This window comes from Dermochelys coriacea, chromosome 24 (assembly GCF_009764565.3).
Source record: "Dermochelys coriacea isolate rDerCor1 chromosome 24, rDerCor1.pri.v4, whole genome shotgun sequence".
NCBI lineage: Eukaryota > Metazoa > Chordata > Testudines > Dermochelyidae > Dermochelys > Dermochelys coriacea.
This window is the reverse complement of record NC_050091.1, coordinates 473508-489298: the sequence shown is the minus strand read 5'-3', so window position 1 is coordinate 489298 and position 15791 is coordinate 473508. Positions and strand designations below refer to the sequence as shown.

Genomic DNA, 15791 nt, shown 5'->3' with positions numbered 1-15791 from the left:
AGGGGGTGGAAGGAGCACAGGGGGGTAGGGGGACGGGGGATGGGGCACAGGGGGTACAGGGAGGTATTGGGGCACGGGGGCAGGCTCATGGGGCATCACTGGGGTTGGAAGGGGCACAGGGGGGTAGGGGGACGGGGGATGGGGCACAGGGGGTACAGGGAGGTATTGGGGCACGGGGGCAGGCTCATGGGGCATCACTGGGGTTGGAAGGGGCACAGGGGGGTAGGGGGACGGGGGATGGGGCACAGGGGGTACAGGGAGGTATTGGGGCACGGGGGCAGGCTCATGGGGCATCACAGGGGTGGAAGGGGCACAGGGGGGTAGGGGGACGGGGGATGGGGCACAGGGGGTACAGGGAGGTATTGGGGCACGGGGGCAGGCTCATGGGGCATCACTGGGGTTGGAAGGGGCACAGGGGGGTAGGGGGACGGGGGATGGGGCACAGGGGGTACAGGGAGGTATTGGGGCACGGGGGCAGGCTCATGGGGCATCACTGGGGTTGGAAGGGGCACAGGGGGGTAGGGGGACGGGGGATGGGGCACAGGGGGTACAGGGAGGTATTGGGGCACGGGGGCAGGCTCATGGGGCATCACAGGGGGTGGAAGGAGCACAGGGGGGTAGGGGGACGGGGGATGGGGCACAGGGGGCAGGCTCAGGGGGCATCGCAGTGGGTGGAGAGAGCACGGGGGCGAGGTCTGGGGTCGCAGGGCGGTGGGGGGCGGGGAAGCAGGGGGGAGGGGTCTGGGGGCGCGGGGGGCGGGGTCTGGGGGCGGCCCGGGCCGGGCGGTTCCGGGGCGGGCGGGAAGATGGCGGCGCCCATGGAGCTGTTCTGCTGGGCCGGGGGCTGGGGGCTGCCCTCGGTGGACCCGGAGTGTCTGGCCGTGCTGGTGAGCGGGCCCCGGACTCTCCCCCCCGCCTGCCCCGTGGGCTCCCTGCCGGGCCGCCGAGGACCGGCCCCCCGGGGTCAGGCGGGCGGGGGGAGAGGGGAGAAGGACCGGCCCCCCCGGGGGCAGGCGGGCGGGCGGGGGGAGAAGGACCGGCCCCCCGGGGGCAGGCGGGCGGGGGGAGAGGGGAGAAGGAGCGCCCCCCCCCCGGGGGCAGGCAGAGGCGTAGGGGGGGAGAAGGACCGGCCCCCCCCGGGGGCAGGTGAGGCACCGAAAGGGGGAGATCGTGTCTTACTAATCGATTAGAGTTCTTTTGAGGGGGTCAACAAACATGTGGACAAGGGGGACCCAGTGGACATAGTGTCCTTAGATTTCCAGAAAGCCTTTGACAAGGTCCCTCGCCAAAGGCTCTTATGTAAATTAAGTTGTCATGGGATAAGAGGGAAGATCCTTTCGTGGATTGAGAACTGGTTAAAAGACAGGGAATAAAGGGTAGGAATAAATGCTAAACTTTCAGAATGGAGAGGAGTAACTAGTGGTGTTCCCCAAGGATTGGTCCTAGGACTGACCCTATTCAACTTATTCATGAATGATCCGGAGAAAGGGGTAAACAGTGAGGTGGCAAAGTTTGCAGATGATACTAAACTGCTCAAGATAGTTAAGACCAAAGCAGACTGTGAAGAACTTCAAAAAAAATCTCACAAAACTAAGTGATTGGGCAACAAAATGGCAAATGAAATTTAATGTGGATAAATGTAAAGTAATGCACATTGGAAAAAATAACCCCAACTATACATACCGTATGATGGTGGCTAATTTAGCTACAACTATTCAGGAGAAAGATCTTGGAGTCATAGTGGATCGTGCTCTGAAAACGTCGATGCAGTGTGGCGCGGCAGTCAAAAAAGCAAATGGGATGTTAGGAATCATTTAAAAAGGGATAGAGAATAAAACAGAAAATATCTTATTGCCCTTCTATAAATCCATGGTACGCCCACATCTTGAATACTGCGTACAGATGTGGTCCCCTTATCTCAAAAAAGATATACTGGCATTAGAAAAGGTTCAGAACAGGGCAACTAAAATGATTAGGGGTTTGGAACAGGTCCCATAGGAGGGGAGATTAAAGAGGCTAGGACTTTTCAGTTTGGAAAAGAGGAGACTAAGGGGGAATATGATAGAAGTCTATAAAATCATGAGTGGTGTGGAGAAAGTGAAGGAAAAGTTATTTACTTGTTCCCATAATAGAAGAACTAGGGGCCACCAAATGAAATTAATGGGTAGCAGGTTTAAAACAAATAAAAGGAAGTTCTTCTTCACTCAGCGCACAATCAACCTGTGGAACTCCTTGCCTGAGGAGGTTGTGAAGGCTAGGACTATAACAGGATTTAAAAGAGAACTGGATAAATTCACAGAGGTTAAGTCCATTAATGGCAATTAGTCAGGATGGGTAAGGAATGGTGTCCCTAGCCTCTGTTTGTCAGAGGGTGGAGATGGATGGCAAGAGAGAGATCACTTGATCCTTATCTGTTAGGTTCACTCCCTCTGGTGCACCTGGCATTGGCCACTGTCAGCAGACAGGACACTGGGCTGGATGGACCTTTGGTCTGACCCAGTCTGGCCGTTCTTACGTTCTTATGACACAGGTTTTGCACCCCCGGTTTCCTTTCTGAGGTCTGGCGTCCAGATCCACATTGCAAGCCACCTAAGCTAGGCAGTAAAAGCCATGGAGAGGGGTTTGGCCTAAGCCCAGCCCTCAAAGAGAATTTGGCACCTAAATCTGGGTCATAGGGAGGCACTTGTCTCTGCTGGGGACTCCCCTCTCCTGGAGCCATGCACCTACACTGCTTCTTGCAAGAAACAGGAGGAGGAGGTGTCACCTTATAATCTTTAGCGTAGTCACCCAGAATGTGGGAGACCAGAGTTCAGTCCCCCCTGACACGGAGAAGGGATTTGAACTTGGGTCTCCCCATCTGGCAGGTGAGGTCCCTAACCACTGGTCTGTGGAGTGTTCTGGGGCTGTTCCACCATGACTGGAACCTGGGTCTCACGTCCCAGCTGAGCACCCTGGCCACGGAAGTCATTCTCACTCTGAGCCAGTGCACAGTTAAATATTTATACACAGTCGTCCATCTGAGTCTTTCTTCCGCTTCTCTTCCAGACCTACGCCAGATTCACAGGTGCACCGCTCAAAGTTCACAAGGTCACTAATCCTTGGCGAAGTCCCTCAGGTAAAGGGACCAATGAGAAAGGGGGAGGGGCATGTGGGGATAGAAATAAACAAACATGAGGCGCACACGCGACTATTGGAGCCATCACAAGCCACCAGAAAGTAGGCTGAGATTATCTCCCTTTTACAGATGGGGAAACTGAGGCATGGTGAGTGCCAAAAGCAAACTGGTGGGACAGCCAATATCAAAACTGGGCAGCACTGCCTTTAAACAAAGCTTTGCATTTAATTTCCCCATTTCCTTTAAGGAGGCAGGCAAACAAACAGCTCCTCTCTCCTGACTCCACGGCCCTGCCCCAGGGTGAGGGGATATTCTCCCTTTTGGAACTCAAATGTCAGAGCAGCCCAGAACACCTGCCAGAGCTGACAGCTCTGCGGAGCTCTGCGACCAGCTGGCCCAACATGGTGTTTGTTACTTCTGAATCCTGTCTGCCACACATAGCCTGGAGACTCCTCAGCAGGGATTAGCCATGTGGAAAGTTTGTGTGTGAAGTCCAGCCAGTTAAGAGCTGTCCATGTGCAAAATCCATTTAATCCTGGAATAAATCTCTCACATTGTTCAACACCAAACCAGTTCACACTTCCAAAAGTAAGTCACTGCGTGGGCTGAGACCAACCACGGAAACCCTCAGCACCACTGGGGCACATGAAAACAGAGGGATCTCTTGCAACCTACATGTGATGCTGGCACCTACGCCAGGATCCCTGATGAGAGCAGACGGGGTTGGGGGTGCTCACTGCATGCAGGAGGCCTGTGAAGGGGCAGCTCTGGGCAGGGTCTCCCCTGTATTACCTTTCTCTGCTTTCAGGGTGTTTACCTGCTCTGAAGACAAAGGAGGAAGGTGTCCTCTCCCAGATGCACCAGATCATCACTCACCTCAGGAAACAGGTATGGGATGGAGACACTGACTCAGGCCCTGCTGCCCCAGAGTGAGAGAAGACAGTCACTTGCCACTGCGGCTCAGGCCTATGCAGGGTGGGAGCTGGGGAAAGCTGAGAGTAGAACCACGGATGGAAATAATTGTGAGGGCTTTGCTCCAGTGGGTGTGGAGCCGAGAGCCTGTAGGAAGCATCCCTTGGGGAGGGGGCTCAGCAGGGTCTGCAAAACCCTGCCACTGGAAGCATTGTGTTACGCAGCTAAGTCTCCAGTTGCCACAGAGCTTTGCCAATGGACCTATGCAGCGAAATCTGGCTGGTCCTGAAGTCAGACAGTCTGGATTAGGAGAGGGGTGAGAACTGCCAAAGCCCAGCTCAGCTCCCCAGATCCTGACCCATCTCCCCTGAGCAGCACATCTGTACTGGCCCTGTCACAAGAGGGCCCCTGTGTGGCCATGGAGGAGAGGGCAGAAGATGCAAGTGTCCCCATCAGAGAAGCCCCTCTGTCCCTGTGTGCTAGTTTCACCCTTCGGAGTTGCTCTTTCTCTGGAACTTGTGTCTGAAGATTCAATTCTTCCCCTCCTGTCTTCCCTGGCCCCAAGTGCTGAGGCAAGTAGGGTACCAGCCCTGTGGATGGTTTGCCTGGGGCTAGCTAGCTGTGGGGAGGAGCATAAGTGGTTCCTTTGAGGCCTGAGAGAGGTGTCAGTCTGGGGACCCGGGCGGCTCTCAGACGCCAGGGTGTGTGCCAGCCACGCCACTATTCAGGCTGCTCCCAGCTCTGTGGAGCTGGCCTGCCTGGTGCCAACTTTCCTTGGAAAGGCTGGAGCCGCTCCCCTTCACTGCTTGCACCCTTCATCCCAGACTCTGCCTTGGCCCCAGCTTTGCTGTTCTGTGTCATGCAGCCGCACAGACGAGCACAGCCACAGCCAGTGTGTTCTGAAACGGAGCAGGCTTTCGGCCAGGTTAAATACACCAGGCAGCACTCACTGCAGGGCTGGCCAGAGTCTCCCCTTGAAAGCTGCAAGGGCAGCAGGCCTGTGCATTGGGCACCTGTCCACGCACCTCCCTCCAGCCCGTTGATACTGCTTCCTGGGGCACCTCTTGAAGTCCAGCCTCATGTGAGCAGGGCTCAGCTTTGGCAAAGTTGGGTCTCGAAAGGGAACACATCTCCTCAAAGCAAACAGCCGAGCGGACAAGCTCTGACCCCTGTACTCTTGGAGTCGGCTGTGCATCAGCGTGTGCATTTTAGGAAAAAACCCAGGCATGGCACTTAGTGCCTGGAAAAGTGTCTGTCTGTGAAGGGAACTTGCCTGGGGCCAGGGTCACGCCCCCCAGCACCCCGACAGGGCTGCGTTGTTGTGTCTGTCTCTGCAGTTTATGGAGAGGCAGCTAGAGCACAGGATGAGCTCATTCGCCATTTCCAGCCCAGGCCTCACACTGTTCCCTTTACTCTGTAGAAACACAACGCTGACTACAATCTCTCTGCGAGACAAGGGGCAGATACGCTAGCCTTTGTGTCTCTGCTAGAGGAGAAGCTTCTACCCGTGTTGGTGAGTGCTCACGTGGGCCAGTGGAAGTGTTCCCGGAACATTGCTATCGGAGGAGCTAGCTAGTTTGCAATTCAGATGGATTCTGGGTCCAGCCCAACGGGACGGGCCCTCACAGCGAGTGACTGAGGCGTATTGGTAGATCCCAGAACCACAGGGTGGAAGCTGCGGGTTGGGACGATGGTGCAGTGACAGAGCTGTGGGAGGGTCTGGGGTAGCAGAGTGTTTTATAGGGCACTGCCAGGGCTGTATTTGGGTCCCCAGCCTGGGGCGGCTCCCAGCCCTGTCGCTGTAGCCTCTAATGCCCCTTCGGCCCTTTGGTGTCTCCCTGTCTCTGGGGAACGTGCCCTCCAGGACAGTGGATTCAGTCATGCAGCATCTGCCTGTGCAGGTCCATGAACCCTGTAGCACAGCCGCAGGCCAACTCTGCAAGCCAGGCCCTGTGGTGGCCTCAGTTCCCCAGTGCCTCAGAGAGAGATGAAAGCAGCCTGCGGAGTGTGAGCCACGCCCCTGGCTGCACTGGGGCTGCAGAAAGCAGCCCTGCACTAGTTCTCATGGATCACCGCTGTCCTCGTGTCGTAGATTCACATGTTCTGGGTGGATGCAAAGAACTATGTGGAGCACACGCGGAAATGGTATGCGGAAGCCATCCCCTTCCCGCTCAACTTCTTCCTGCCCAACCGCATGCACAAGCAGCATCTGGAGCGGCTGCAGCTGATCTGGGGGGACAGTTGTTTGGAGGACGAGGAGGAGCTGGAGAAGGAAGTGAGTGGGCTGGTGGAATAGCTAAGCTCAGCTGTCATGTTGGTTCTGGGGAGAAGGATCCTGGTGACGGGCACTTTGCGTTGTGCAGATCTTGCTACCCTTGTGGCAGCTGGGAGGGCTGCCTGGGGCTCCTCTGGGAATCCATCACCCTGCCCCTAGATGGAAGCACCATGAGGGGTCACCCCATTCCCAGCTGCTGAGCATGCTCCTGGTTCCCGCTAGATTAGAACAAAGCCAGCTCCCATGGGGCGGTTAGTGCTTGAGGGCTCAGTCTCTGCATTGAGTTTAACCCTTTTGTGCCCAGCCCCAGAATGCTCTGTGGTCGCTGGCTGTGATACAGAAGCCAGGGTTGGTCCCTGGCACAGGCAGGTCAGCCAGTGGCTTTGCTCCCAGTAAGGATGACATTCGCTCTCTTTGCTGGCATTCTTGGATTGGAGATAGCTCAGTCCTGGGACATAGCCTTCGCCAGGGGAGGCGGGGTCTCTGCCTCCTGCACCTCGCGTGCTGAGGGGATGTGACACCGGGGCTGCTTCTCTCCTGATCCCATAGATGTACCGCGAAGCCCGGGAGTGCCTGACGCTCCTATCTCAACGCCTTGGGGACCAGAAGTTCTTCTTTGGAGACTCGTAAGTGGCTCTTTGTGAGGGAAGTGAGAGCTCTTTCCTCACCTGCCCACACATGGCTCTCACTCCCCTGCGCAGCACTCGTGGCTGGGAGCAGAACGTCTGAGCAGAGGGGTTCATGGTGTTAAATCTCAGGTCTCCTTGCAGCTCCCTGGCGTGCTGCAGGACACAGGCCTCAGCAGCTCTTTGAAAGAGCTCTGAGTATTATAGAGAAACCTTGGAGGCAATTAAAGAGAAAGGGGGGCCGCAAGCTGGGCTGAACAGTGTCTCTCTAATGGAAGGCAGGGCCCTGGGGAGGGGGCAGTTACTTGCGGCCCATTAGGCTCCATCCATTCCCACTGCCGTCCTGACAGTTCCCCTTCCTCTCCCATAAACCTGTGAGCCAGGACCAGATGTTCCAGCACTTCAGCCACGGCCTGTGTAGGAAGTTTTAGCCCATTAGACGGATGCCTTGTTTGCTTCATGTTTAATGGGCCCATAATTTATGAAGCTGTAAACGGTAATGGCTGAATATGCTGCTTATTCACTTCCAAAGAGCCAGCTGCGGTGAGCAGGAATCAGAGGAGACAGACACTTATTCAAACGCTTGCAGTGAAGCCGCCTCCTGCCTTTGGTGACCCAGCACCTCTGGCATTCAGGCACCTCCACGATTGCCTGCAAGAGGGGTTGTGAGCTCCCGCAGCCAGCAGCCCTGCCCAGCTCCTGGCAGCACCGTTTGCTGGGACAGGCCAAGATGAGCGTAGCTGGGCTCACCCCCCACAGCCCACACTCCTGTCTTCTCCCTGCACACTGGGACTGGAGGAGCAGCCTCAAGGGCTCTAGGTAATTTTGGTCATGCCCAGTGCACGCAACAGTTGTACCCCAGTGATGGTGTGAATTTGGGGTCCTGGACCGCTGGCACTAGCAGAGGCCAGGAGCCACTAGCACAAGCTCTCTGTTCCGCAGCCCTGCTTCCCTGGACGCGTTCGTCTTCAGTCATCTGGCACCTCTCCTGAAAGCCAAGCTGCCCAATGGGAAACTGCAGCAGCACCTGAAGTCCCTGCAGAACTTGTGTGACTACTGCTCCTCCATCCTCAGCCTCTATTTCCCCTGGGACGGAGGTGAGGAGCCAGGCCTCCAGCTTCTCCTTCGGCGCTGGGAAGCTGGGGGTCAGCTGGAATCACTGAAGCAAGGTCACAAAGATGTGGGGGAGATGCGAACAGGCTTGAACCGTGCCTCAGACCCCACTAGCCACAGGCTGAGGATTGCTAGTCCATGGCAGATCAGGAGAAGTGGGACAGTGCCTTGGGGAGGAGTTCAGCTCATCTGGACTGCTTCTCTCCTGGCTGCCAGGAGACGGGGGGAGACTGGACTGCCCACCAGGTGTAACACAGGGAGTACTATGTGTCAGCTGTGGTGGGGGCGTCTCCTGACACCCTGCTGGCTGTAACTGGGGCCTGGTAAGGGTGGGGAGCACTCCCTGTCCGGCTCTTGGAAAAGGAGGGGCAGCTTCCCACAGGCTCCCTTTTTTCTTCCCCTGCTGCTTTCGGACCCCTGCTCCGACCCTTCCCTGGGCTCGCTGTGTTCACCGCGTTCCCCAGCAGCAGTGCCCCTCCCTCCCCTGAACAAGAGTAACGTGCCTATACTTTTCCAGGCTGCCCCCACTCTCTGCCCTCTGGGCTGGGGTACAGTTTGCCAGCTGGGTCTGGGTTTCTGATGTGTCATTTCCTTGCAAGGGGACGCCCCGTCCAGCACCCCCAAGATGTCTGCCTCTGACGGGACCGAGTCTGAGGAGGAGCCCTACAAACGGCGCAATCAGATCTTGTCAGTGCTGGTGGGACTGGTGGCGATGATTGGCTATGCCCTCCTCAGTGGGATCATCTCCATCCAGCGGGGCCCTCCTGGGGCTGCCGGCCCCCGGCCAATAGCCATGGAGGAGGAAGAAGAGGAGGAGGAGTGAGGCGCTGGTCTCGGGGCTTTGGTTCTCACTCGTCTCAGGATCACTTGAACTCACTCTTTTTTTTACAGTGCTGGGTATGGCCTACTCTGATTCCTGCACACTGCCCCGTGTCCCGGCTGGACCCAGTGGCCTTGTTCAGTCCGGATCCCGGTGCTGCTGCAAACACCAGCCCAGATTTCTAGACCGTGTCGCAAGCAGTCTTCCCCCCCTAATAAACCTGGAGTGCCCCCTGAAGGGCATCTGTCTGTGCTCTGTCTCTCTCCCCTCTGCAGCCCTGGGCACGGAGCCTGCATAGCGCTGGACTGCTCAGCCCTCGTGGACCAATGTGCTAGGCCCTCCATCTCTACCCAGGGCAGACCGTCCTCACAGAGGGCATGCAGGACAAAGCAGTATGGAAAGGGAACCTTGGCTTGAAGCTGTCCCTGCTGAGCTCTGCCCCACAGTTCCCTGGCTACCCCCAAGACAGCAGGAAGAATCATTTTGGCTTCACATCCAGCTCCAATTCCATCCCTCTGTCCCCGAGGGCTGTGTCATATGCAAGAACCTGCCCCTTTCCAGGGCGGGGAAGCCGCAAGTGGAGGGGCCTGGCCTAGAGATTCACAGTAACTCTGCCTAACTGCTTGGCTCTTGACCTGGCCCTGCTGGCAGCTCTAGCCCAGACCAGCAACCAGAACTAGCCCCTCGGGGAGCTGCCCTGAGATTGCCAGCCCAGGTCAGAGCAGCAGGGCTCAGGGAGAGCAGGGGCCATTGGGGAGCAACCTGTCCATGGGGGAATATTTCCCCAATCCACGTCACTTAGTGGGTAGCACCTGTCTTGAAGCAGGGCACTTGGTATCTGCAGCTATCTGCTCTCGCTATCCTGTCAGACCTCGGATCCTCCCTGTAGCATTGTGCGCCTGGGGTTAACTGCCCACGGGAGGAGCCTGGGTCTTGTATTGTAGGGCAGGAACTAGGAGACTCCATTTGTCTTCTCTCACCTATTCATTGTTTGTTCTCCCTCAGTTATGGCCTCTCCCAACCCAGTGGTCCCAGTCGTTTCAATCTCTCCAGGAGGCTGATTGCTTCCCCGGCTCGTCTCTGGGCCCCATCTGTTCCGCCGTATCCATTGAGGAAGAGCACTCAGGGAAGGGCAGCCCAGTGATTTGCCTGACAGTCTTTTCATGGATGTTTCCATCTTGTTCTCTAGCTATCTGAAGGCTTGGTTTGCTATGGCTGTGCTGAGCGCAAACCAGCTGCTCTGAGCTGGCCATGGTAATGCTCAGGGCCTTCCCCAAATGCTTCACTCACAGTGCCCCCGGTCAGGTTTCTGAGGGGTTCATGTGGTTCCCTCTAGTGTGCATTATCCTGGCACTTTTTGACAGTGCAGCTTAGCTACTCCTTCCTCACCACCTTCTCCAGGCTCAGCTAGCTAATCAGTCTGTCAGCATTCAAATATCCCCTCCCTGGTCACAGCCTGGAGCCTTGTGGTACCCACCGTTAGCCACGTGCCATGCTGAAAATTCCATTAGTCCTATGCTTTGTGTGGAACTGGCACTAGTTTCCTACTTTCTGCAAGGGCCTTTGACAGTCCAAATGAATGCCACCTTTTGGTGCCAGACCCAAAGACTGCCAGGGTTCCAGTCCTCTCCCATTACTTAGCGCCTGCGCAGAGCCAAGGGGCAGGCAGGGGAGACATGCTGAAGTCCAGCTGGTGCCCAGCGCTACAGCATGGCTCAGAATGCTGCTTCCTGGAAGGTCTCCAGCCCTTGCTACTGGGCGTGGGGCAACCAGCCCAGCCCAGCCCAGTGACTGACTGGCCTCTACGCCCACCCCACACACTTCCAGCTCGGTCCAGTTCCACTGCAAAGCTGTAAGCTTTAGGACACTGGTGCCCCCAATACAATAGATCCAGAATGCCAGGCTAGTGCTCACACACAGGACCTTTACCTGGTCACTAACAGCAGCCTCTGCTCCCAGGTGCCAGGAGGAGCTGCAGGAATAGACCTGGGTAATAGACAAACACCTGTCAGGGATGGTGCAGGAATTCTTAACACTGCCTCAGCACAGGGTGCTGGACTCTGACCTGTCTCGCCTCACCCTGCATTGCTGTGACACCTCCAAGGACAGCAGCATAGGCCTCAGGCCCCCGCTGCCAGAGCCCTGACAGCGCCACCTGCTCCCCAAGAGCCGCAACCCTGCCCAGGGGCCTGACTGGTGACCTGGGGAAGGGGAAGTCTTGCTGGCTAGTTTGTAATATCTGGCCAGAGCTGCAGGCTGCACCTGGAGAGGAAACGCTTGGACACAGACCGGCTGGAGAAGCGTCTCAGCCAGGTGGCAGCAGGGTTTATCCCCCCGCCCTGGCCCTTGTGCCTCACCTCTGCAGGGAGGAGAGTGACCTGGGCTGAGGGGGACGAGGAAGTACCTGAGTCCCACTAATGCTTTCCCACGTTGGCTACTGAAAGACCAGCAGCTGGGGCTGACTATTGGTGGCAGGCAGCCTGGGCTGGCTTTGCTCTCTGAGCAGGAGGGAAGAAGTGCTGGCTCCCCGGGCAGTGGGAGCTGAGGGAAGCCCCCTTACCCCATCTCGTAGCCGTGGTTTGAGAGGGGCCAGCAGGGAGTTGCTGGCCTGTTCACGTTAGAAATTCCTCCAGTGCTGACAGCTTTGTTTGCATTCCCGCGTGCACGCTGCCCAGGACGGGGGTGTTCCTTGGCACTGGCACTGGCGTTGCCAAGAGCATGTAGCTCCAAAGCGTGCAGCCAAGGCCCCGAAGGCAGCAGAGCGCAGCGTGAGGGGCTGGAAGCGCTCATCGGCGGCAGGGACACTGTGAGATGGGGAGGGCAGGCAGTTAATGCATGGTGCTGCACCTACAGTACACACAGGACTCCCTGCCCCTCGCTCACTCCTGGGGAGCTGCACCCAGGCTCCTCCGGGCCTCAACCACTGCTGCTGGCAGGAGGGCTAGGGTGACAAAATGCAGTGCTGCTGAATGTGTGGAGGTGCTAACGGAGAGCCCTAGCTTCATGTTACCTGTAACCCCAGTGCTGCACCTCCTGCACCCGCTTTATCCGGGGCTCGGCTCTCGGGGCCATGCGAGGGCTTCCTCCAGCTGCTCTTACATTCCTAGGCTCCATATGGAAAAGCAGCTCCTGAAAAACAGCTGGTAGGGGAGGTTGTTTGTATTACACAGCCCTTGCCTGTTCTGTCCTGTGGCATCTCTCCCAGGATGCCTAGAGGCAGCACCATGGCTGCCCAAGGAGAATGCCAGGGCCTGTTTCCAATTTAGCCAGCTGGGCTGCAGCTCTGGCACAAAGTCCTGGCACTGCTCACAGGACAGAAGCTCCTCTGCTGTGCACTCGATAGCCTGACGTCAGCCAGCGCCCATACCCCAGTTTCTACAGTGCAGCCCCCTGGGTGTGGGGAGCACCTGCTGGGGAACCATGCATGGCCTGGTACTAGCTTGGGATGCACTCAGGCATGGCTACAGCCCCCCCAGCACCAGAGGGCTGAGGTTCCAATGTACTACCCTGTGCTCCGCTTGCACGGCCAATAGCTCTAAGGGCACCTGTAATGGGTACTTTCCCAGGGCATGACATTCACCCAACTCGCTTGGTGCTACTTGCCCCCCAGGCGTACATGTGGTGACCCTACAGCTCAGCACCCCACCCATGCAGGTCCCCCGCTGCTCCGTGCCGCTTACCCTGCGCTCCTGCCTTTGCAGCCAGCTTGGGAGTGACCATCCAGGGAGTGACGCAGGGCCCTGGGCCAGGCTTAAGGCAAGCAGAGCCCCTCAGCCTCTCCACTGGAAGTCTGTACTTGGAGCAGGGCATGCCCCTCCTCGCACACAACCCCAGCAGGCAGGACAGCTGCATCTGGGGCCTCCCGGCTGCTAGCCCAGCTGGCAGGGGCCCTGCCCCTCACCCTGAGGGGAGAATGACTCACCTCCCCCCCTTGTCAGGCTTCTACTTCCACCCCACGCCAGTCCACCCCACCCCTGCCGCCCTGGATAACATCACTTTGGAAGTATGTGCTGCATTCTCCCACTGCCAATTAGCGATGGGAGGATGGGGGTGGGGGGCATTGCTACTGCCTCTGGCCCCCAAGCTCCCTGCCACTGGAATTACTGCTCCAGTATGAAACCGCAGTGGACGAGCTCCTGCTCCCTTTGGAAAGGAACCGCAAGCTTGGCTGACGTCAGCGGTCTGATTACATTCCCGTCTGCCTCACTCTGCATCACCTTCCAGCACAGACACCAGCTGATTGGTAGGCTGGCGCTAGGCTGTGTGCCGAGACGGCACCACTGAGCTAGCAGGAGTGGGAATTTCCACCTGGTCCCAGCCTGACCTGGGGCCTGTGCCGAATGCTCCTGCTCCCCATGGAGACACCGGCCTTCATGTCATGCCTGGATAGAGTGACAGGCCAGGCCCTTGGCTTTGCTGCTACCCCCAGCCATTGATGGGCCAGTGCTCCAGGCTCTGGGCCTGCTCAGAGGTAACATTCAACTACTCTTGGTCAGCGAGCCCTGAAGCTTCCTCCCCTCCACACTTCTCCTCACCCTGGCCCTTCCCCGTCTCACCTGGCCCCTCCCCAGCCCACGGGTCTGGCCAACATCCAACCAACCAAGGACGGGTGGAAGAAAAAACACCAGGAGAAGGTGTAGAAAACCTGTTTCTTGTATTAAAACAGCTAGGAAACAGTGGGACCCGGCGCTCTGGGAAGAGGCCCGTCGGGCTGGGGAAGGCAGAGGGGTGGGAGAGCCCTGGGCCAGGAGGCAGGTACCCAGGTGGGTCGGTACTCAGCATTTGCTCAGTCCTGGGTCTGTCATTTATGAGCAGGTTGGTACGTCCTAGTACAACAACGTCACTCAATGTGACCCCCCCAAACCGAACCCAGCCTCCCCCTCCCTTGGATCCTTCAGGTCCCCTGCACTCAGCAAGGCAGCTGATTGGGTGAGATAGGACCCATCCCCAAGTCCCTCCCTGGAGGGATGGGGGGTTTCTGTATTAAATGGGGAGGTATCAATGCAGGGGGGCATGTCCTTCCTCCCACCACAGCCCCCAGCTGCGATTCCGCCTGTCCTGGACTCCTCCTTAGCGTCTCCACAGGTAGGTCTGGATGGAGTCAGCTGGAGCCACAGCCTCAATGAAGCCAACACCTGGATCTGAGATCCCGAACGGCATGTCCGTAGGGTACCTGGGGAGAGTGAAGTGGGATGGTGATGCACATGGGAGAGGGGGAGGTAGGTCCGACGGAATTGGAGGCAACTATAGGGGGGGCTGGAGGGCTGGGCTTTGGGGCTTTCTCCCCCAGGAGGTTTCTTTTCTGCAGCACCCCCATCCTGGGCACCCACCCTCCGAGCTCCTGTCCCACTCGGAGAAAAGCAGTGCCTGGTCTGGACAAGGATGCTGCACTCATGGCCTGGGCCAGGCACTCACCTGTTCAGGACCACGAGCACGGCGGCACTGTCTGGGCGCAGGAAGGCCGCGTACTCCAGGTTGCACTTGTAGCATTTCTTGGAGATGACCAGCCGCACACGCTGGGAGCCCTCAGGGACGAACTTGCTGCACAGACAAAAGCGGGAGCAGTGAGTGCACGGTACAAACAACATTTGGAAAGATCATTAAGTGGTCTGCCAAGACCCTCAGCAATTTTCAAGTGGTCCGTGAAAAAAAAAGTTTGAGAACCACTAGAGCTCCACTCCAGCCCCAGCTGCATTAAAGACTAAATTTAGATGTACCTCTCCCTAGGGTGCTGGGATCTAGTGCACACCCAGCTGCACACTGCAAACCAGCACAAGGACGGGTGCTGGGAGCAGCAGGGTCCCATCACAGCACTGCTGCAAGTCAGCTAGGGTCAGAAATGCAAAGTCAGGCCAAAGGGGCTGTGATGAAGTGGGACTGTTCTTAATGTTTCCTCTGAATACTGTAGGGGTGCCTCAGTTTTCCTATGCATTTCTTAAGTCTCTAGGTGGTGGGATAAGGGGGTGTAATTGTTGCCGAGCAAAGGGCCAGTGTACATAAATGGCCAACACTCTGTCTCCTGGCAACTGATGGCCTGGGCCCTTCACCCCCCACCCCCCAGGTGATAGCTAAAGCTAAAGGAGAACAAAGGAATCAGGTGACCTCCTGGTCCGGGGAAAGAGACAAAGCCCAGAGGAGGAAGGGCTGGAGAAGGTTTCAGTTTGGGGCTGCCTCGGAACATGGAGTGAAGTGCAGTTGGAGTTGTCTGGCTCACTGCCCCCCATAGTGGACCCAGCTGAGGGGTCCTGTTCTCTGTACCTACAAGCTCTGGTTTAGACCATGTTCCTGTCGTCTAATAAACCTTCTGTTTTACTGGCTGGCTGAGAGTCACGTCTGACTGCGGAGTTGGGGGGCAGGACCCTCTGGCTTCCCCAGGACTCTGCCTTTTCAGACTCGCTGAGGGAAGCACACAGAGGGTCAGAGGATGCTGAATGCTCGGAGGTCAGACCCAGGAAGGTGGAAGCCATGTGAGCTGCTTGCCCTGGGGACAGTCTGCTCACAGAGAGGAGACTTCACCAGAGTCCTGACTGGCTTCGTAGGGAGCAGTTCCAGAGCATCACCCAGTGGCTCCGTGATGGGGCACATTCAGCCTGGTGTATGCAGGCATATGTACACACAACAAGCTGCACTCACCCCCCTGTTCACATGCACAGGACATACAATGCCAGCTGCACCAGGCAGCTCAGCCCTCTCCGAGCCTTTGGCAGGGCCCAGCTCACCTGAAATGGCCCATGTGGTAGAACATGGGCTGCTTGTAGAAGAGATCCTTGCTGCTGTCCACGATGACAGGGCTGTCCACATAGTTCTTGCTCCAGTTGGGCCCCCCGTCCATGTCCAGGGCCAGGTTCCAGTCTGTCCAGCCAGTGACGTAGTTGTTCAGGTTCTGTGAGAAGGAGATGGAGACACTCAGAGGGAGGCTCTTGGGGGCCA

General features: G+C 57.4%; 2 protein-coding genes across 6 annotated transcripts in view; one reads left to right on the top strand and one right to left on the bottom strand.

The window, feature by feature from the left end:
• Positions 1-750: 750 nt before the first annotated feature.
• Positions 751-9098, top strand: MTX1 (metaxin 1). The gene is made up of 8 exons (XM_038383436.2): positions 751-887; positions 3046-3115; positions 3924-4003; positions 5448-5540; positions 6120-6302; positions 6852-6928; positions 7871-8025; positions 8641-9098. Exons 1-8 carry the CDS (start codon positions 807-809, stop codon positions 8862-8864), a joined length of 963 nt encoding a protein of 320 aa, XP_038239364.1. The 5' UTR covers positions 751-806; the 3' UTR covers positions 8865-9098.
• A 4435-nt stretch (positions 9099-13533) lies between these two features.
• The window catches only part of GBA (glucosylceramidase beta), a 28683-nt gene continuing 26425 nt past the window's right edge, over positions 13534-15791 (bottom strand). For 4 of the 5 annotated variants that reach the window (XM_043501755.1, XM_043501756.1, XM_043501762.1 and 1 more), the window contains 3 exons: positions 15581-15744; positions 14277-14402; positions 13534-14034 (listed from right to left, as the gene is read on the bottom strand). In XM_043501755.1, the coding sequence (XP_043357690.1) occupies positions 13932-14034; positions 14277-14402; positions 15581-15744 (393 nt within the window). In that variant the 3' untranslated portion in view covers positions 13534-13931. The remainder of the gene's footprint in view (positions 14035-14276; positions 14403-15580; positions 15745-15791) is intronic. The other variant, XM_043501759.1, reaches the window with a different exon arrangement.

Excerpts from the sequence above, each read along its gene's own strand:
- MTX1 (XM_038383436.2), top strand. The coding sequence starts at position 807 with ATGGCGGCGCCCATGGAGCTGTTCTGCTGGGCCGGGGGCTGGGGGCTG. Across the intron at positions 888-3,045 it reads CGGAGTGTCTGGCCGTGCTG|ACCTACGCCAGATTCACAGG; the intron begins GTGAGCGGGCCC and ends CTTCTCTTCCAG. Across the intron at positions 6,303-6,851 it reads AGGAGGAGCTGGAGAAGGAA|ATGTACCGCGAAGCCCGGGA; the intron begins GTGAGTGGGCTG and ends CTGATCCCATAG.